This window comes from Cupressus sempervirens, chromosome 3 (assembly GCF_028749045.1).
Source record: "Cupressus sempervirens isolate cs-2001-9-10 chromosome 3, ASM2874904v1, whole genome shotgun sequence".
Taxonomy (NCBI): domain Eukaryota; kingdom Viridiplantae; phylum Streptophyta; class Pinopsida; order Cupressales; family Cupressaceae; genus Cupressus; species Cupressus sempervirens.
This window is the reverse complement of record NC_143120.1, coordinates 374,867,406-374,889,455: the sequence shown is the minus strand read 5'-3', so window position 1 is coordinate 374,889,455 and position 22,050 is coordinate 374,867,406. Positions and strand designations below refer to the sequence as shown.

Below are 22,050 nucleotides of genomic sequence, written 5' to 3'. Positions count from 1 at the left end.
TTAACTTAAGAAAACTTCAAAGGATTATAACTCGAATATGAAAGACCAACTGAAACAGAGGAAATCTTAGCATGACGTGTATTTGGTTCATACTTAACATTGTGAGATAGCTTGATCGAATGTGCTATTCGATATCACAACCAAGCATCGTTATTTAGAAATCATTGAAACTATCATTGCATCTATACTATCGAATGTAGTAAATATACCAAATAAGATTGGGAAAATTGATTACGTAGCTTGATCAATGAAAGAAATGGATCTTTTCTTAACTTTGAATGGCTAGTTCTCGAATTCTGATTCTCAAATGCGGATTTTAGAATCGAAGACCATTCAATGATAGGAACAATAGCTCAGATTCATCTTCAATATGAGTCACAAGAATAAGGAAAGAAAAAGGGAAGTGGGGACGAAAGTAGAAGTATACAATCGGGTGCTTGCTCTCAGACTTATATTCGAGCATAAAAACAAACAGGAATAATATAGAAGGTTTTGAAAGGAAGCCGCGGCTCTTGATAGCAGTTATAAAAAGAAAATCGACTTCTTGGATCACCGATTTTAAAAGAAGATGCCAAGTGCACTCCTTGTCTCTTATATAGACTTATAATTATGAGGAAAGGAATTTGAAGGTCTCTTTATTAAAAGAAATAAGTTATAATTATATACACATATTTGTACATTTGTATGTTATTGTCGAATGGTGTCATCATATTATTATTGTTTTTAAGGTTATGCCTATTAGGATACACATATCTATATATGTTCATAATTGAGAGATTATTTTATCTTCATATCCTCTCAATGTATATGCATATAAATATGTATACGTATGTGAATAGAGACGAGCTTGAATGATTTAATACTATGGTGGCACCATATTTTTTATATTTATGTGCACATGTGCACACACACACACACATATATAATGAAATGATGAGAATGCCAACATAAACCATTTAAAGGTACATATTTTGATTATGTTTAAATTTATAATGTTTTATTGATTGTCCAACAGCTCGTGTGTCGAATGTATGTACCCTGTTATTTAGTCGCTAGGTCCTTACCAAGATAGTTAGAGGTTATACATGTCGATTAGATAAATGGAATAAGGTAGTGCCCCATTCCGTAGATCCCATTAAGCAATGCTTCCCCTCTTTGTCTACTCTTGCAACTACTCGTGCAACATTTTCCACAATAATAACAAGTTCTCATGATAAATCCATATCAACATATAACATAGATAGTAGCAAAGAAATTAGTTAATAACCATCATATAGAAAACAAGCAACTGCTAACTATCATCATCAACATATGACAAGTAATGGTTGACTTCCATCATCAATAATGGTTATACATGATAATTGATAACAACCATTTCATATGAAACAATGGTTACATATAACTACCCTTTTCACATGAACAGGGAAAAACAATATATTTTAACTAATCATCTTACTGGCTATAATAATTTTAAATAGGTCAAAATTTTGGGATGTAACAGAGATCTTCGGCACCACAATTCCCCTACAACTGTGGATCAACTCAATGTTCGATGATCATGAAGATGGGTTGCAAGATCTCCTAGAGGAAGTTGATGAACTAGCATCTACTGTTGTTTCCACCATCACTAAAATCGTGAGCAAGGTTTTAAAACCAAATATCGGTGTGCCCAGTAAACAGAGAGGAAGAAACCATGGCAGAAAGATTAAGATAGCTCAGGATTCCTTGGATGATGGTACTGAGTGGACCAGGGAAGCCCTTCTCACTAGAAGCAAAATAGTGATGTTGTAGCCAACCAAAGTTATAAATTTCTGTACCTGATGCATGATTGGTTAGGTGTTTTTAATCAGTTATTGGCTGGTTCTTAGTCCTTTTTGACCTTTCTCGTTGTCTTCTTGCTTCTCTGGTCTGAAGCTTGTTTATACAATGACCCTGGCTGGCTCACATACAGATTATACAGCAAAAATTTCTCACTTCAATTTACTTGCAATTTTTGTGTTTCTCAGGATATACGACTTAGATGACTAAATTTAAAACTCTAACAGGAATGTAGCACTGAACTAATGAAGTTTTTTCCCAAGTCATTTATCTCTACACTTAACATAAACAGAAATTAAAATGCACTTTCTTTTTCATAGATGCCTACTTTCTAATACAATATTTAAATTGTCATCATACTTCGTCATTTACCATAAGAACCTGATTATTAAGCAAGTATGCAGTCCCAATGACGCAATGGAAGAATCACTGTGCTCCTAGCCACCAAACGGCTTCCTCAGACACAACGCAGCTACTCAAAAGCAAATTGCAGCTTCCCAAAGTTTGGATGCAGGCTTGGAAACTTGGTCGCAGGTCTGAAAGCTTGCCACCGTCACCTACAATCTTCAAACGCTGCCTAGCTCCCAGCTAACGGTAGCCTCTAACATCCAATCTGATCCCCCACACAGACCCCAATTGTTCAGCGCAAGGCTCTGAAAACTCAACGCCGGTTCTCAGAACACAGTTACAGGGTCTCAACACTTGATTGCAGGCCTTCAAGCTTGGTCGCAGCCCTACAAATATCCAATCTCAGGTCTTGAAATGTTGAATGCAGAGCTTTAATGCTGAATGCAGGCTTTTAATACTCGACACAGGTCCAACCAGAACACAAACCACTGCTAATATGTTGGTTGGCAGCCTCTCAATGTGCAATTTGATTCCCTGATATAAACACCCAGGACTGGAGGAGTTTAGATGCCCAGCTATGCCAATCTCTCCCAATATGTAATGACCACAACTGCGAATGCAAATACTTTCAGCTACAGAAATCAATTGGTGCGTCCCTACCACAGTTAACACAGCCAATGGACTCTAAATTGATTCATAAAGCTTTAATTCCAATTCTAGTATACCCTAGCAGTAGATTGAATAAACAACTCAATCTTCAGATTTCCTAGATCAAACCCTTATATCTCAGCAAGGTAATTGAATTCACAAAAGCCCTCTCAATAAAGCAACAAAAGCAATTAGACAATTGGACGCTTCTCACTAAATGAGCTCATATTTATAACATAATTTGGCGCTTAGCTTCTTCATCACACCTTTCACTTAAGAAGCTTCATCAACACTTCATTTTATAACATTAAATATCATAAAGTGCCATTATAATAATGAAGTTTTAACAATTAATTAATAAATACAAACCCATCCATCAAATAGCCCCATCCAATGCAGATAATGATCAACTGCCAGGGCCACCAACTGCATTGCCAAATATGACAACTGCCCAAAAAAGACTTATTAAAAATAGGAAGTCCTCAATTGAGACCCTCAAGTCCCACTGTGAGCTCACGAGGGTTGCAATGATAAAATGACTCCACCAACTCTGCAAAGACCTGCTAAAAATGGGGACATTACAGTTTATGTGTGTATTATGTTTTTCATTTGTGACAGTGGACCTTCATCTCAAAACTTGATGATAAAAAAGGGAAGTAGTTTGTGGAACAATTAATTGACTTAGACAAGAATAGTTGGGGAGAAAGTACCCTCTATTTCATTTCACTATAAACCTATCCATTTATAATTTATGTGCCTCAGCCCTGATTTATGTGATATTAAAAAGTTGTTGTTTTCATAAGCGTCAACATAAGTAATGGCAGCCTGGGTTGACTCAAGGTCAACAATAGCACATCTTTTAAATTTAGGAGTACTCATTCTAATAGATCCTGAATTTATCCCTATTTTTTCATCTCTAGTTATGTAAAAAATCTCAGGTGTCATTACATCTTCTGTACCTTAAGACATCAAAATAAGTCCTTATGTTTATTCACTGTCCAGGAAAGAGAACACAGGCAGTTAGAAAATTATCTTTTATTTTCTCCTAATATCCAATTTCTTTTCTTTTTTAGTCCCTTAACTGTACATGTAAAGGGCAACATGTCTCGCATATGTTCAGACATTTGTGTTTGTCTTTCATTATTGAAAAAGCTAATGTAAGTGATGAGAGGTCAATTCTGTTGGAAAGAAAGACCCCATGTTTCTAATTTTCTAGTCTAGTTATTCTGCTTGTTTCATTTTGATTGTCATTTGTCCATGCCTCCTGAAAGTAAATGGACATATGAAAAAATTATGCAGTATGCTTCTTAATTTACAGGGAATTTTTTTCTTATTTCGTGTTCAAAATTATTTGCCTATATGGTCTTCAAAGTTTTAGTATCTCTCATTGATAAAATCATTTATGAATTCCTTTCCTTTTCCTGTTCTGCATGATAAACAATTTGGGTAAATCTAAGGTGAGTTTGGTATTTTCTGTTTTGATTACTTTTTAGGTATATACTTATTTGTGGGTAAAAGAAACAAAGTTGTCTACTCTTTAATTGATATTTTAATGGCTGTTTTTGATTGTTTATTTACTGCTCATACTTATTTGCAGGAAGAGATTAGGTTTTTGATCAACCCCGAGTCAATTGCAGGCATGCTGTTTTTGCCTGCTATGCAAGATAACGAGGCTATTGAAATTGTGGGTGCAGAAAGATTTTCAGAATATCGCGGGTAATTACAATCCTCTAATATACTTATATATTGCGAATTTAAAATGTTTTACAGGGCAAAATTTTTTTCATTGAGCTTTTAACATTGTGAAGTCCTTTTATCTGTGAATCTAATCATCTTTGAGTTCCTTCTGTGTGTCCATTCTAAAATTAGTTAGGTGTAACGTTTTTGGTAAAGTAATAGAGGGAACTTTCTGATTTGAAATTCACAGACATGCCAGACTTTACATTTTGGATTCCTTTATAAAAATAATTTCTATGTAACCATTTTATTTTTGTTTGATTCGCTGCCGCTCCTTGTTGAAACCTCCACTAATATTGTTTAAAAAAGACAATTTATACCTAATTTGGGAAGTTATATAATCTCAATCTTTATAGGTGTTAGGATATGGGGGTGTTGTACACCTTGCAGAATGTTATAATGCTTAATTTATTATTTTTTGTGATGCACCTAGGAGACCTAAGGATATGGGCACCACATGGGATTAACATTCCTCAGGCCAGTTTGTGAGTTGAATGTAAGATTGCTCAATTTTAAATGTGGGGTTTTACATGGGAAGAGTATTTAATATATTGCGGAAATATATTTATCAAAGTGAAAACTTAGTATTGAATTAGGGTTTAATGGTATTGTAATTGCATGGTATTAGTCACATGGTTTTATGTAATACCACTTGGTGATCTTGTGTGAGCTTGATTCTTCAAAAGCTCAGATATTGAGTTCCTCAAAAAACCTGTGGATTTTGGTTCTGGTGTAGTTTTGGTTCTAGATCCTCCTTGATTCCCTGTAGGTTCTAGAATGGAATCTAGATTCCTGGGGGTTCCCTAGAACCCGAGCGACATCCAAAGGATTCTGTGCATTTGGGCGTCCAAAAATGGGTCCAACTTTGATTTTTGTTATTTTTTATTTTTACATAAAGTTAAACTAAACCCTAATATAATATAAATTTTCAGCATGTAATGACATTTTGAGACTTTTTGCAAAGTATGAATATGATATAGTCATATATTGACATATAAATTTATCATTTTATGAGAATCACGCTTTTAACTTCTTATTATTATCAATTTATCATTATATGTTTGAACTTTGAGTTTTTGACCTAATGATGATTGAGCATTGACATGTTACGTGTATGAATCTATGAATATACATACATACATATATACATATATACTTACACACACACACACATTTGAAAATGTCGATGTATATACCCGCATAATTGGAATCCATCCTAAATTTTGTTTTGTTGAATCCCCGCGCCCAAATTGGAACTAGAACTAGTCGTTTGCTTAGTTCCTATGTTACCCGGGGACGCATTTCCACCCCTAAACCCAAAGTTTCGGAAACAGGGACGGTTTCGGGGACGGGGGGATGGTAGGGGACGTTTCCCAAACGTCCCCACCTAGGGAAGAAAATAGGAAACGCGTCCCCGAAACTTTGGAAACGGTCAACAAGTTTCCGAAACACGTTGACCGTTTTGGGGACTGTTTTTCCATTTCCTAACGTCTCAGGGACTGCATAAAAAGTTTCCTATTAAAAATTTATTAAACTAAATAAAACCATTAAAAAAATGATTTTCCAAATTTTCAGTAATTTGCGGGCCCAAACTTGTGGAAGTCAATTTTTTTATAAAATATATTATAAAATGAATGATTAGGGGCAGCTGTCATAGTGTGTGTGTTTTCATTTTGAGGCTCGGGATGATAGTGATAGTGACTTTGATATGGATGATTAAGGGCAGCTAACATAGTATCTTTGTTTTCATTTTGACTCTGATGTTTTTGACTTTGGAGTGTTTTGTCTTGACATTATATGATCATTGATAGTTGATACATTGATGGAATGATTACATATCAATATGATCATTGATAGACTATAGTTGATACTTTAAAAGTTTAAAACTTTAAAGTTTGAGTCTTTATCTTTTCAATAAATTTCCATTTTATTGAGAGTTGATGTTTTTCACTCTCTTATTTGATTCATTTCATTATGTACTAATGATATTTTAAGTACTTAGACGATGATTGAAAATGATGATTCGATTAATGTTGATTGCTATGCTCTATGATCATTGATGAATCATTATTTGATGAATGGAATTGATAATTTTAAACTATGTTGTTGTGATGAATATATTTGAAATTAAAAAAAAAAAAAAAAAATTATATATATATATATATATAGCCGTCCCCTGCCGTCCCCTGTTTTGGCCAAAAAAAAACCGTCCCGGAAACCCGTTTCCCCGTCTCCTCGTCCCGGAAACTTGGGGTAACATAGCTTAGTTCAAAAGCAAGCACATGGGTAGCTGTCATAGTGTTGGCTAGTTGGTCATTTTGGTATGGGATTGAGAGCATCTCTTTTAATATTTGTGAGGGTATGAGCATAGTGTGGGATGTGTCATTACATGCTTATTCAAATGGAATGCTTGTGTATTAAGAAGTATTCATGGACTTTAAAGATGTATTGTAATTTGTTTATTGCTGAATTAATACATCAGTAATAGGTGCTTCTCATGGTTGGATTTTCCCCTCTTGAGGGTTTGCTTAGCGTATATCTTATGTCCACTTTGATGGTGTGTTGTCTATTATTTTGTGTATATATTCTAAATATTTGTTTGTTGTTGGTAGTTTTTCTGATTAGAGTAAATAATATTATGTTTACTAAATGACAATATAATGGATTATATTCTTGGGTAGTTGTTAGTTGTCTGTGGTAGGCACCCTTGACCAACTGCCAAGTGCTATATATATTTCGGGCTTTTATCAAGAACCAAAAGATGATGATTATACAAATTACATGTCAATCATATAACTAAATCTTCTGCCATTGATTTGTCTTCTTGAATTATTTATTGATAATGTTTATTATAACATTTCGGTTTACTCATTAAGTTAAAGAATTCACCACGTAGGTAGTAAACATTTTTGTGCCATTGTGTGTTTGAATTCCCTCCTTGCCTTATAGGATTCAAACTTATAAAACTACAATTTTGCATTATGTGTCTCTGTTGCCTGGGCTGAAGGACAAGTCTCAATCATTTTCTCCAATGTGATAGAGGAAGACATACTCTACCTATGTGTCTCCTTCTTTATGTAGTCAAACTCTGACAATTTCCTTGCTACATCCAGCAAGACCATCTTATCCATAAGATACTTTGAATGTTTGTAAGGTTATGAAGTGAATCACTATATTCTTAAGTGAAAGTGGGTAACTCAATGTACAATATCCATATTTCTTAATCAATGTCATAATCTCCTACGTAATCACCCAGCAAGGATCGTGTGTTGTTCATGGTGAAAGCACCAATAACTCTTCTATAACTTTCCCTTTCATGAAGTTGGAGCTTGGGATAACATTCATACACTTTGAACTACCCCTTAGCATTTCCTATCATGCCTCTGCATATAAGACCTAGATACTTGATATTCCTTGTCAACAGATAGATTACTTAGGAAATCATATAGAATGTGCTTGTTTTTTTCCAAGTTCCTCAATTGGGTGTATATGTTATGACTGATCATCATGGTCAAATTAATAATCATTATTCCTGCTGACAATTCCTCTATGACGTAAAACACCCAATTCTTGAACATAGCTCCTTGGGGTGTTGCTATAACCCTCCTAAGCTTGAAATTCATATCGCTTTATTCATCCTTGGAATTAATACTTACAAGCTTCTGGGATAACTTGGAATGATATCTCCTTGGTTCACTAATCCAACCTTTATTGATGATGTCCATCCTAGCTTTAGACTTCTTATACAGGGGCTGTGTCTCTTCCTTAGTCCTTACTTGCATATTTGGATAATATGGAATCCCAAATGTCTTTCTCACTGCCTCCTCTCTTAGAATTGCGAACACTATTCTTTAGAATCTTAGATTTAATTGTCTTGGTTTTCGAATGATAATGCCTCATACATTCCACCAAGAGTTCATTACACTGAATGGCTAATGGAAATCCAACTGCATGGTAAACACTACTTATTATGCTGACTTCCATAGAAGAAGGTAAATGATCCTTTGTCATGAACATCCTTCATTTCAATCTTTTCATGTCTAAGTGTTCCATGTTAGTGTCCACAACCTTCTTCCTTTTGGAAGATATCAATGACTTAGGATAGAATCCCTTTGATAAATTCTTTGTTAGGACCTTCCTTGCTGGTATGCCTTTGTTCTCTGCCATATTCTTGTTCAAAGCTCAAAGTTAGCATAGCATTATGGATTAAATAAAGGGACTGATTTCAGACTTTTGTAACCTTTAACTTAGAAAATTTATTGCTATTGGTTGCAAATGGAACTCTGAATTGAAGTGATAAGAACGTTGTTTTAAGGACAATGCAATAATGGACAAATTGATATTTAAGTGCCCCAAATTTACAAAAAGAAACCGAAACATTGAGGCCATGAAGTTCCATTTTTTTTTTTTCACGATTGAAGTCTAGAAACCAAGTCCAAGGACTTATTATGAAGACTAAGTATGCAACTAGGTAAAATCAGACTTGAAAATCATGTAAACCATGCCTTAATCGACTCAATTTTGACTTGAAAATGCAAACATTAATTTTCAACTGTAATGCCTAAGTTCTGATTTTTCTGAGGACTGCCATATAACATGTCTGAAAATGTCTTAAAATCAATTCAAACCCAATGACAAATGTAATCCAATCAATGACCACAAGTTTTAAAAGAGCATGAAGGCATCTTTATGAGTCCAACATGAGAAATAAACCCTTTTCCCATAATTTTTTATTTTGATTTTTTGAAGACTAAGCCACCAACACACCTTTCTTTGATGATTTTGTCCTCAAAACTCAGCGTTTTCATGAATGAATGATTGCTTAACACTCAGCATTGAAGTCTTATGTGATTGGACAACTTGAGAATTTTCCATGATTTTTTTGAGAAAATTGAACTTCTTGGGGAAAATTTCAGACTTATGTCTGAAAATAGGTGCACTTTCAACCACTTGGTTGATCAAACCTTAGTTTAAAAATTTGGTTTCAGCAATATCTTAGCCGGCCCAAATTTTTTGAAAATCTTGGAATCGACAAAATCTCAAGGAAAAATTTGGCAATAAATTGACACTGTCATCGAACATTTAAAAATATACAATTTTTTAAAATATTCTTAAAAACGCATACATACACCAAATTTGTAGAACATATAGTGATTTGAGATATCCAGATTCCACCATATATCAATCAAAGTTTTGAGTTGAACAATTATTACTAAAACTTAAAAGATTTACATAGTGATAGAATCATAAACCAAAAACAAGTACATCTAAATATAAATAAGTTAAATACATATATATGTCAAACAACTTATGAATCTATTAAAAATGCAAATACTAAATTGGTAAATAGTAAAATATGAAATAGTAAATATATTTACAGATTGAAATGTATAAAATAATAAGATCTATTATAAATAAATTGAAATAAATTTAACATTTTTATAAATCAGTTAAAAATGAAAAATAGTAAAATAATAAATGCTAAAAGTAAACTGTAATATTGTTACATATTTATAATCTTATATTAATAAATACTAATCTAGTAAATAGTACTAAATATTGTAAAACAAAAGTAAATATTAAAATTCATTAGAAAATATATTCGCTTTTAATAATAAATAAAGTATTAGAGATATAAAATTTAATGGGCTTAGTAATATTAGAGATATAAATTTAATGGGCTTAGATATATAAAATATATTAATAATTATATTGTCGATAATGGGCTTAATAATTTAAAATTTGCATACCCCTATTTGTCATTAACTTCAAATGTCTGTTGTTATTTATCTCCGCCCTGTCTGTCGTTGATCAAAATGCCTTGAAAGTTCAAAAGTCTGCTGGAAGATTTGTCGTCTCCTAGCTGAAGTTGGGAGATGTGTCGATTCTCTGCCTCAATATTGCCTGTTGATACTCGATATTGCCTTCCTTCGCTCGCATTGCTTACCTTTGAAAGTAAAAGTGGTAAAATAAAATATTAGAAAGACATGGGCATATAAGCCATAAACCTTAACCGATTTTTTTAGTGTATATTATAAAATGGTCAACGAAAACTAATGTTTTCAACTTTGTTTACACGCGATTTGGCGATATCTGCCACAGAAATTGCGGTGATTTTATTTAAATAACGCTGCCGATATTGCGAGTGTTAATAACTTATTTTATTCATAAATAAGTGGATGGAGAATTTTTAATTAATGTTGCAAAAATCAGACCATAGAGGACAAATTTCAGATTTTAGTCAGAATACACTTGTATTTTCTATAAACTCACCCTCTAGGTTCTTTCTTTGGAGCCAAGAAAATCCCGTATTTCTTCTTTCAGAACTCTTACTATCTCATTTTTTCTTGGCTAGGATTAATGTCTCTCTCCTTATATGATTCAAACTTCAGCCCTTCTTCTCCTTAGACAATTTACTTGTTGGCTCCTTGTTTCTTTCTTTGACCACTTTTGATCTTTGAAGTCAACCTGCCACTTAATATTTCTTAATGGCTGTTGGTGGTTCTTTAAAGGAGTTTTTAGTTGAAATCACAACCACACAGCGAATGTGGGATTAAAAAATATCACCTTCGAACTTGTGTAATGGTAGTTTACTTAATTTTCCTTGTATTTTATTAAATTCCATTTCATGTTTTCAATAAGGGAATATCGACCAGCTTGAGGATTGTCTCCATATACTTGATTATCAACTTACAGTTCTCTAATACTGTTGTAATGTCATTTTAGGATATTAGTTAGGAGTTTTGTCTATATCCTATTGATTCAAATTGTAATAGGTTGCTTCAACCCTTTTGTATGCATTGAATATGATATGTGAAGTCATATACTGTTGTCATTAGTATTGGTGTAATATCCTCCCCTGATTTGAACTTTGACTTGCACAAATTTAACTTAAAGAATATTGTCAAACACTTTGTATGCAAACTCATAAAGCTGATTTCCTCAATGAATTGCTTTCCAATGAGTAGATTTACTAACAACTATGAAGTGACATTAAAATGCATAATACACATCATAACATTTTCACAAACACTTGGCACACATTCAATAGTATATGAAAAATCTGGAAACTCTTTCAATCTGCTAATAAAGGGTGAGTTTTAAATGTAGATGTGCACTTACAGCTGTCTTAAAGGCTGCAACAACTATTCAGACTTGTATTCAACAATTATTATGCAAAATATCAAAATTTGACAGAAGAAACCTGGAATTAGTTGCCGTAGTATTTTGCAGATGTAGTCGGCCAGCCCTCCAAACTTCTAATCAGCCGGAAAAACAAGTAAACTTGATACCAACACTGTTCACGCCGTACTGTAGCAAAATACTGTTTATGCCTACTGTAGCAAAATACTGTTCATGCGGCACTATAGCAATAACTAACTTCAGATCTGCACCTCAAACCCTTGTAAATTTCTTTATGCAAATGCCCCAAATGAAACCCAGTGTGTTTCTTGAAGTGAAAACACCCTTGATCCTCCTGATTGTGTCTTCCAACAGCAAAGAGAATGCTAGCAAAGAGGGATTCCGTCCTCCAAGCCCGATAATCAGATATCCAACAACATAACATTAATCTTCATCCAAGCATACCAAAAAAAAAGCTCTTCCATTTCTTTTATAGTGTTCTCACAAGAGCTCAATCCTTCGTTTTCTCAATGTGGGATAAAACATAACTCCCTTTATGTACCTTATGTCTCCAATGTGTTATAAAAATAAAGGGAACTCTTTTAATTTAAATATTTCCCACAAACTATAGTCAATGCATTAATAAAGTTAAATATTTAAATTTAACTTTATAAAATGGCTTTATCAATGCATAACAAATCTTATCAATGATAAATAAGTCTTCCTGTCGATTTTAAACAATTACCATCGACATACCACTGTGACTGAATGTTCGGCCATGTCCAAGATGACTTACTATAAATAGTAAGTATGCCCAAAGTTGCCTCAAAACCCCTCAGAAAGACCTGCAACTGAAACTGTCTAGGCCAAATGGCCTCTAAGCCCCTTTAATGTCCTAGTTAGCCTACGAGACTATGGGGAAATAGGCTAACGACAACATCATGCTATGAATGCTAGAAAGGGGACATTACAATTGGTGACTATTAAGTTGGCTTTCAATTTGATTAAATGTCCTGTGTGAATTTGTTGGCCAACTATTCTAGTTAATGATTTGCGTGTATTAAGGATTTTGAAAATATTTAATTAATAGTTGTAGGCTCAAAAGGCAATGAATTTTGGTGCCAAGAATGGGATTGGAAGATAGGAATAGGAACAATACATACAATTTCCACCTAGTAATGATATATCATGGATGTGTGCATAAAATATACTATCTATGAGATCCCAATGCTGCTAATGATTATGGTATGACGATGAGGAATCATCCTGACACAAATAGCTGGATATTTTATTGTGCATATGTGATCCAATTATAAGAGCCTCTGTTCAGAAGTTGCAGCGATAATAAAATGGTTGATACAGATGTATAAATGTATTGCATGCTATATGCAAATTAGGACATCTGAAGGATGTTGCGATCAGGATTGCAGATGTAGGTAGATTTGTGTCACTGATTGTTGCTAACGTTGGTTGTAAATGGAATGCATGGATATCTTAGACCATATAAGAAGAAATATTAAATCTTCAAATGCGAATATTCCTTATAAGGTAATGTGATTGCAATTCTCTTGAATGACCAAGTTGCAGAGCCCTTCGTTCAATTTAGATATATATACTCCAAAATTGGCAATCAACTAGGTACTTATGTTATTATATGTTTAGAAACATTTCTATACTTGTCATATACATCACTTCATGCTTATGATGTTAGATATTGCTTTGCATGCTCTATATAATATCTTTAAGAGATTAGGTAAATGATTGATTTTTATAATGATTTGTATACTATTCTAAATTCATTATTATGCTTTTACTACCTTGTTTATAATATTCTAATTATTTGGTTTCATGCTAACCCAACTAATCCGTTGTGCCTTATGTGTGTGTGTGTGTGTGTGTGTGTGTGTTTACTCTGCTTGGTAGGTCTTCAGGATGAGAGGAGGCAGTCATAGTCACTTCTCTGGGAGATCTACATGATGTTGCGCTTCTCATTCCTTGCTCGTTAGTGTTTGTATATATATATATATATATATATATATATATGTGCATATGTATTGTATCTTGTTGGTTGGTGAGGCAGGTGTGTGCACGTATCAAGCATCGACTCCACTTGGCTTCACCGCTCCGAGTGTGCCTCAAAATCCTCGAACTACTTTTTGTTAAAAAGGAAATGGAACCATGGTCCATATGGACATCCTTGTATCCTTAGAAATTTAATAGAAAATCAATCATCTAGTTAGAGGTTTATGTTTTAATGATTTCTTTTAATGGTTTATATATATATATATATACCAAATAAAGATCATAGACAAGTTAGATGAAAATACAAATATCTAAATCATGAACAAATAATTCTAACCACTAGAATCCACCAATCAAACCATCAAAAGAAATCATTAAAACATAAACCTCTAACTAGATGAACATAGTTAATGTATTGAAGTATTTGTATATGTTATAAATTATATGAGTGATTTATTTATACACTTAGATATAAATGGAAATTTAATAGAATATAGAAACAAAGAAATTAAAGGGGTAAACTAAAAAGCATAAGAATTTAGAAGAGGAGTAATAACATGAATTCAAGAGGAAAAGATAATAGTGTTAGCCATGTGGAAGAATATGAGACCAGAGCATATAAATTTAGTGATAGACATAAAAAATAGGTTATAAAGCACTACAGAGGGTATTTACAACATTTTTGGACCATTTATTAATTATATACACCTAAAATAACCTTAATTTACTCCTAATATTCCTAAACAACTTATAAAATGGTTGTTAATTACATCAACAAAGGCAATTTTGGATTTTGGAATTACTTTTATTTAAAAGGGTAGTGTCTTTTCACCTAAAGGGGTATGAAATATATTCAAGAACATATATATGTGGTGTAAAACATAAAAATAAAGGTGGAGGAGGGCTGAAAGGTAGAGGAGAGATTCTTGTACTTTTTATGGATATTTTTGTATAGAAAAATTAATAATATCTGAGGGAGAGTTTGTGAGTATAATTCTTTAAGGATTTGTAAGTTTCTTTTCCTTTTGGAGAGAGAGATACATGTGAGAGTTTGAAGGGCTGAAAGAGGGAGTTATTGTTGGGGAATTTATTCTTCTTCTACCGTGGAGATTTGTGAAATTGGAGTGGGTTTGAATGATGCATCTCAAGTTGGATTTAGTTTTCTCTCTTTGTCTCTTTGCTCCCGCTTCCATTAAATCTTCGTAGGACTTGAGGTATGGATTGAATTTATTGATTTCATTATTCATAAAATATAGATCTATTTATATGTTCTTCTGATGTATTATATTTGTATATTCAATTCCTATAGTTATTCAAAGGTTTTAGGTTCCTTTTTGTGAAAATAGATATGTAATTTTCTATGGTACTTAGCTACTAGTTTCTAGTGATATGTTATTTTTAGTTAAAGGGTTGTCGATAACTAGAGGCATGGAATATTCTATTATGATATCTTCCATGTTTTCTTATCTTTGATTTTTTGTACATACTATATGTTTTTATTATAAACTTTGGAATTTTATATGCTTGATTTAGGGGTTTTAAACCAGTTTGACGTCTTACTTGGGTTTTCATGCTCTCAATTGTTGTTTAAGACACTAGAGGCATATCAAAACTTTATTTGATGTATACCATTTATGTTTATCATCGAAAAATCTTGTAAAGACATGCTTATCATCAACGTTCTTCTTGATTGTTTATGTGTAGTGATACTTATATGATGAGTTAGGGTCTTGTTTAAACTAGGGGTATGGGACCCTAGAAATGTTGTTCCCTAAACTCCTACCCTAGAAATGTTGTTCCCTTAACTCTTTTATGATTATGGTTTTTGATTTGTGAGTAGGGTAGATGCTCTAGGTGAGTGACTCACTGTAGGTGCTAGGGCCCAGAAGTGGCCACCAGAGGATCCTATGTATAGATTAGAAACATTTTATTCTAGAAGTGGCCACCAGAGGATCCTATGTATACAAAAAGGAGAGTCGAATAGAATAGAAACATTCTATTCTAGACTACACCTAAATATTAGAAGGATTCTAATATTTACAGAGATACAATAGTGAGCATTAAAAAGAAACATAAAGATCATTCTAATACCACCCCCCTTAATGCTCAATCTATTTACTACACCAATAGATCTCCTGAATTTAACAAACTTGGCAGGACCAAGGGGTTTTGTGAAAATATCTGCTGGTTGCTTTGAGGTAGAGACATAGAGTAACTGAATAGATCCATCTTCTATTAATTGTCGGATATAATGGCAATGAAGCTCTATGTGCTTGGTTCGTTCATGAAACATTGGGTTCTTGGCAAGTTTGTGTACTCCTTGATTGTCGAAAAACAAAGAAGTTGGACCTGCTTGAGGAATATGCATATCTACAAGCATTTGATGGAGCCAAACTGCTTCACAAGCTGCCTTGACAGCTCCTCTATATTTTGCTTTTGTAGAGGAGAGTGCATGTGCTTGTTGCTTCTTACTGGTCCAGTTAACTGCTGCAGATCTGATATTGAACACATAGGCAGAAGTAGATTTCTTGTCATTAACTGAGCCTGCCCAATTGGAATCGGTGAATCCACTGAGCTGAGGAGTAGTACTCCTTATGTAAAGAAGACCATAATCTGAAGTACCATGTACGTAGCGTAACACATTTCGCTGCAATATAATGATCAATCTTGGGTTTCGTCATGAACCGTGAGATGTAGCTGACCGCAAAACTAAGATTAGGTCTCGTAGTAGTAAGGTAGATGAGACTACCTACTAGCTGCCTGAAGAGTGTTTCATCTACAGGAGGAGAATCAAATTGTGCAGACAATTTTAGACTAGTCTCCATAGGAGTGGAGGCAAGTTTGCAATCCTGCATTTGAAACCTGTGAAGCAAATTTCTAGCATACTTGGACTAAGACAAAAAAATACTGTTGTCAGTCTGCCAAACCTCAATACCTAAACAATAATGAAGCAATCCGAGATCGGTCATATCAAAAGTTCTGCATAGATCCTATTTGATTTCTGAAATCAAATGTTTTGAACTCCCAGTAATGATCAAATCATCCACATAGACAACAAGAAAAAGAATATCATTACTTGAGTGTTTAATATACAGATTACTGTTTGACAGGCTGCGTTGAAATCCCTGAGCAACCAAGTACTAATCAATCTTTATGTACCGAGCCCGAGGGGCCTGTTTAAGACCATAGATGGCCTTCTGGAATCTACATACTTTTGGTTTTGAACCGACAACCTTGAAACCTGGGGGCTGCGTCATGTGGACTTCTTCCTGTAATTCACCATTGAAAAAAGCACTTTTCACATCCATTTGATGAACTTTCCAACCATACTGAGCTGCAATGGCAAGAAGAAAGCGAATAGTGCTCATCTTGGCTGTCGGGGCAAAGGTCTCCTCATAGTCAATGCTTTCGTGTTGGGTGAATCCTCGAGCAACAATTCTGGCTTTGTATTTGTCCAAGGTACCATCTGTATGGTACTTGACCTTATAGACCCATTTACAGCTAATGGGTTTCTTCCCAGGAGGGAGATCCGAAAGAACCCAGGTGTGATTCTTTTGAAGACTCTGAAGCTCAACATCCATTGCCTGTTCCCATTCTGGAATTCCTTTGGCCTCTGCATATGTCTGGGGCTCAGGGATACTGTGGAGGTTGGCCATAAGCACAACATTAATTGTGTTGTGTTGAATGCTCTTATTTCTGGAGGTTCTACCCACAGTGAGTTCATGAGGACGAAGATCACTAATCGTTTGAGCCCACCATTTTGGCCGAAGAGTAGAGGAGTCAATATCAAATGCTATCAGAATAGTTGGATAAGGAACAAGAGCAGAGCTGCATTATTTGGAAGTGGCTGAGGTGGTGTATTAGTAGCATCAGATGACTCATATAAAATAGAAGGACCCAAGTTAGAGATTGTTGAAGACTGAATCTCAGAATGCGATAGGGAGGCAGAGAGTTGAAATGGTCCGAGTTCCTCATCAAACACAACATCACGACTGAAGATTAAACGATCAGTGTTTACATCAATCAGTCTGTAGGCCTTATGTGTGTGACTATCCTGTAAATATGAGTTTTTGGCTTTTGGAATCCAACTTAGTGCGTTTGGCATTAGGAATCCATACATATGCTAGAGAGCCAAAAACTTTCAAATGGTTGATCCTAGGTTTACGACTAGACCAGGCTTCCTCAAGAGTGTTATGGTTAATTGCAAGGGTGGTTGACCGGTTAAGAAGGTAGACAGTTGTGGATACTGCTTCTGCCTAATATTTTCTAGGAACATTTCTATGTTCTAGCATAGCTGTAGCCATTTCTGTGATAGTACGGTTTCGATGCTCTACAACACCGTTTTGCTGAGGGGTGTGAAGTGTGGTGAACTGACGTCTAATGCCATGAGTAGTATAGAAGGCAGAGAAAGCAAAATAACAGAATTCCTCTCCATTATCGGTCCTAAGAATACGGATGGGGGAACCAAACTCTTTTTCTACTAGGGCTTTAAATTGCTGAAATACTGGAAAATCATCTGATTTTTGTTTAAGAAAATATACCCACATTTTGTGACTGAAATCATCCACAAAGAGTAAGAAGTACCTGTTCCCAGTAACAAAAGGAGTATTCATAGGACCACATACATCAGCGTGGATCAGCTGGAGTACTTTAGATGCCCGCCATGATTCACCATCCTTAAATGGTGTCCTATGTTGCTTCCCTACTTGGCAAGCTCCACAAACGTGATTGTTCTGGGTCTGGATATCAGGTAGACCATGGACTAAATTATCCCGAGCAAGTTGTGCTAGATATTCAATGTTCAGGTGACCGTAACGTTGATGCCAGAGGCTGCTGAGAGAAGATGATTTTGCGATGAAGGCACGCTCAAGGGAATCACTTGAATCTACAAGCCTATAAATACCATGATCCTCAAGACCAACAACAAGTGTAGTGTGAGAAGTACGATCAATAATCGAACACTTATTTCCACTGAAAATGACATCCAACTGAGGGGAGTGCTTCATAATCTGACTAACAGACAGAAGATTATGTTTTATGCCAAGAACATAACATACATTGAGGAACATGAGTCTTCTTCCTTCGGACTAAATTTGAACATTGCCCTTGTCGACAATATTGTATTCTTCGCCGCCTCCAAAGATTACTGAGTCAGCATAGGGAGTAAATTCAACAAACCAATCACGCCTGTGAGTGAAATGTTGTGAGGCACCAGAATCTATGTACTAGGCAGAAGATTTCACATAATCTGTAGGTATGCTGGCCATAAAGGCATGGTAGATAGATTCTTTTTGCTTCGAGTGTTGGGTAGCATCGGCTTGCTTTTTAATTGAGTTTGACTTCTAATGCTCATAATATGTGAATATCTCAAATGGCACAAACTTCGAGGTGAGAAAATGGAAGACCCAGAAAAATCAGAGAAGTACCCAAAAAGGAGTTTGGAAAACTTAGAAATAATATGTTGCTAGAATTCAGATCCATTGGCTCGAAAATTGAGGCACAAAAAACAAAGCACCCACAAAAAAATGATGGAGACCCATTTGAGATCTCAAAAAACCCACCAAGAATATGCAATGAAATTTTTTTTCCGAGGTCAAAAACTAGGGTTTTCGAGCAAAAAACTAGTCGGCAGACATGGAGGTCAAAACAATTGAAAAAATGGTGTTTGCAAGTCTGAAAATGCTCGATTTATTTCAGAACATAGGCGTTTTGGCAATGATGGGAGAGAATGGATATTTGTGGTAAAACGTATGCTGTTTAGGCATCAAATAGCCCCAAAAATTGCGAGCCAAAAATGCGCGTTGTGGATCTCCCAAAAATGATGTCAAAGAACAGTTAATAGATATGCAGAAAACCACAAAACTTTCTCCAAATCAGATATGCAGAAAATTGTGATTAGGAGATAAAGAAAATGTGCAATAGAAGTCACGGTTAGGGCACATATCCAAAATGCGAGTTGCAGAGAAAAATCGGACTAGTATTGGTTTTTTTTAATTTATAAAACGACCACGATTTTTCCCACGCCAAATACCACTGAAAACGTGATCAAAAACCCTAGCCGAGTTGTTTTTGAAAGATCAGAAATAATTTCGAAAAATCTCGAAGCAAATAAAACATTCGAATATTTATAGAGATACAATAGCGAGCATTAAAAAGAAACATAAAGATCATTCTGATACTACATGCAAGCTTTTGTAATCAAGTGGAAACTTTAATAAAATAAATGGGTTATGGAGGTTTGGGAATTCACATTAATTATAATAATTAAATATCATGCATGTTGGAGTACTTAGGTAGGGACATTTTGTGTTGCAGGATGGTTTGGCTCTCTTGACGATTGATCCCAACATTGCAAAAATGTACTATGGCACACTGTCCATATCCTCGTTGAAATACTCAGGTAGGGACATATGGTGCTATAGAATGGTCTAGCATCCTAGAAGGTTGGTCCGAACATATAAGAATGTATGATGACTCTCACCTAGATGTGATCAAACCTTTCACACATGCTCTTGCCTCTGGTTGTCCATTTGCCTTGTGATTTCATTCTAGATATTATGCTTTCTGTTGACTTATGATATCTTTGTACTTTGATTTTTGGGGTACAAGCTTTAGATTATCTTAGAACCTATGTGGATCATGGTCTTATCTCCTAGCCTGGGGGAGTGGACCATTTATGGCTCCACGTGGTTGGGTGGTCAAATATTTTTGAGGTACTGACCAAGCTTTCATGGATGGTTTTATATGGATCCTTGTTGAGAAGTTGTTGAAGATTGATTCTTGAAGTCTATTTGTTGCATTCCCTTGGAAAAACCTATGTAATATTGTAATGTAAAATCTTTAAGAAAGAACAAGTCATATGTATATGTATTATGAAAGGAAAAGATATGTAATAAGAGTAGAAGGTATCTCCAACAAAAATAAAGGGAAATGTCAACATATTGTATTATTTCAAAAGATGAATGAAGTTATGATGATGCCATAACATTGTATATTTTGGTATTTAGAGGAATGTATGATGAAATAAAGAACCATTTACTCTTCATAATGTTAGTTGTGAATAAAAGGAAACTGGGTTTTAAAACTATGTTTCCCCGAGTTTCTGCTACGGGGATGGCGGGACGGGTTTCTAGGGGTAAACTTTTTTGGTATTTTTTTTGGGGGGGGGTTGACAAACGAGGACGACTATATATATAGGAAAATTTTAAAATATACATTGAAATTTGCAAATATACATATCATTCATATGAAACTAAGCGCAAAGCATGTCATTTAAATATTATAGAACCATAATATACAACATTTGAATGCCATCTAGGAAATAATATCCGATTTCAGTACTCAATTGTCAAAATGCATATCAATATCAGTGAACAATATCATAATGATAAACATGATAAATCTGAAAATCTAAATCTAAATATGCCTAAAGCTATACGCCCAAAGGCTAGAGGGCTGCCATAAAGTAATAAGTATCAATGTATCATAATCATGTTCATGTTCAATATAAAAAACATAACATAGAAAAATGAAGCAAACTGCTGCTCCTATTTTGCCTCTACTGCATTTGGAGGGGTGGGGCCCACCTCAACGACCTAGTAAGGAGCCTTAAAATTATTTTTTAATATTCACTTTTTAATTTTTGTGCATTAAAAAAAAGAAAAAAGGAAAAAATTAAATTTTTTAAAAGAAAAAAAAATTTGGGAATGGCTGGCCGTACCCGGTACGGTTGGGGGATGTCTAAGCATCCCCTTTTCGTACCGGGGACGACTTCTTTCTTTCCCAAATGTCCCTGAGTTTCAGGGACGTCCCCTAGTAATTTGCCATTTTTGGGGATGGCTAGTGGATGCCCCATACCTATCCCCCTATCCCCGTTTCCGAAACTCTTGTTTTTAGGCCAGGTACACGTCCCTGGGGAACATAGGTTTAAAAGTATGGTTGATGATTTAAATCTATTTCATGTATCTTTATTGAATGATTAGTAGATGCATTTGATTTATAAAGCTTAAGACATTAACTCCTAATGTTGAAACTAAGAAATGTTTTGAAGGACAATGTCAGGGAACCTGTTAGGATTGTTACATCTATGATTAAATAAACTTAGCAAGTAAAAAGTGTTGAAAAAAATTTATCCACCAAACTTCATATCAATTTGTCTTATCCTTTCGGGTTTCCCTGGTGGGGCATTACTGTAATGATCCCTAATAAGGTCCTTAATTTCTCTCAAGATTCTCAATTAGTGTTTATATTACATTTATTTCATTTAAAGAGAACTTTAACTCTTTATCATCATCATATATAAAAGAAATACTAATTAACTTATAATTCATACTTAAGTCTTAATTCCCTACTCTT

At 34.6% G+C, this 22,050-nt stretch overlaps 1 protein-coding gene across 1 annotated transcript in view; it reads left to right on the top strand.

Moving 5' to 3' along the window:
• The window catches only part of LOC149566553 (poly(ADP-ribose) glycohydrolase 1-like), a 211,669-nt gene that overhangs the window by 96,804 nt on the left and 92,815 nt on the right, over window positions 1-22,050 (top strand). The window contains exon 6 of the mRNA XM_089819861.1: window positions 4,412-4,530. Coding sequence (XP_089675987.1) covers window positions 4,412-4,530 — 119 coding nt within the window. The remainder of the gene's footprint in view (window positions 1-4,411; window positions 4,531-22,050) is intronic.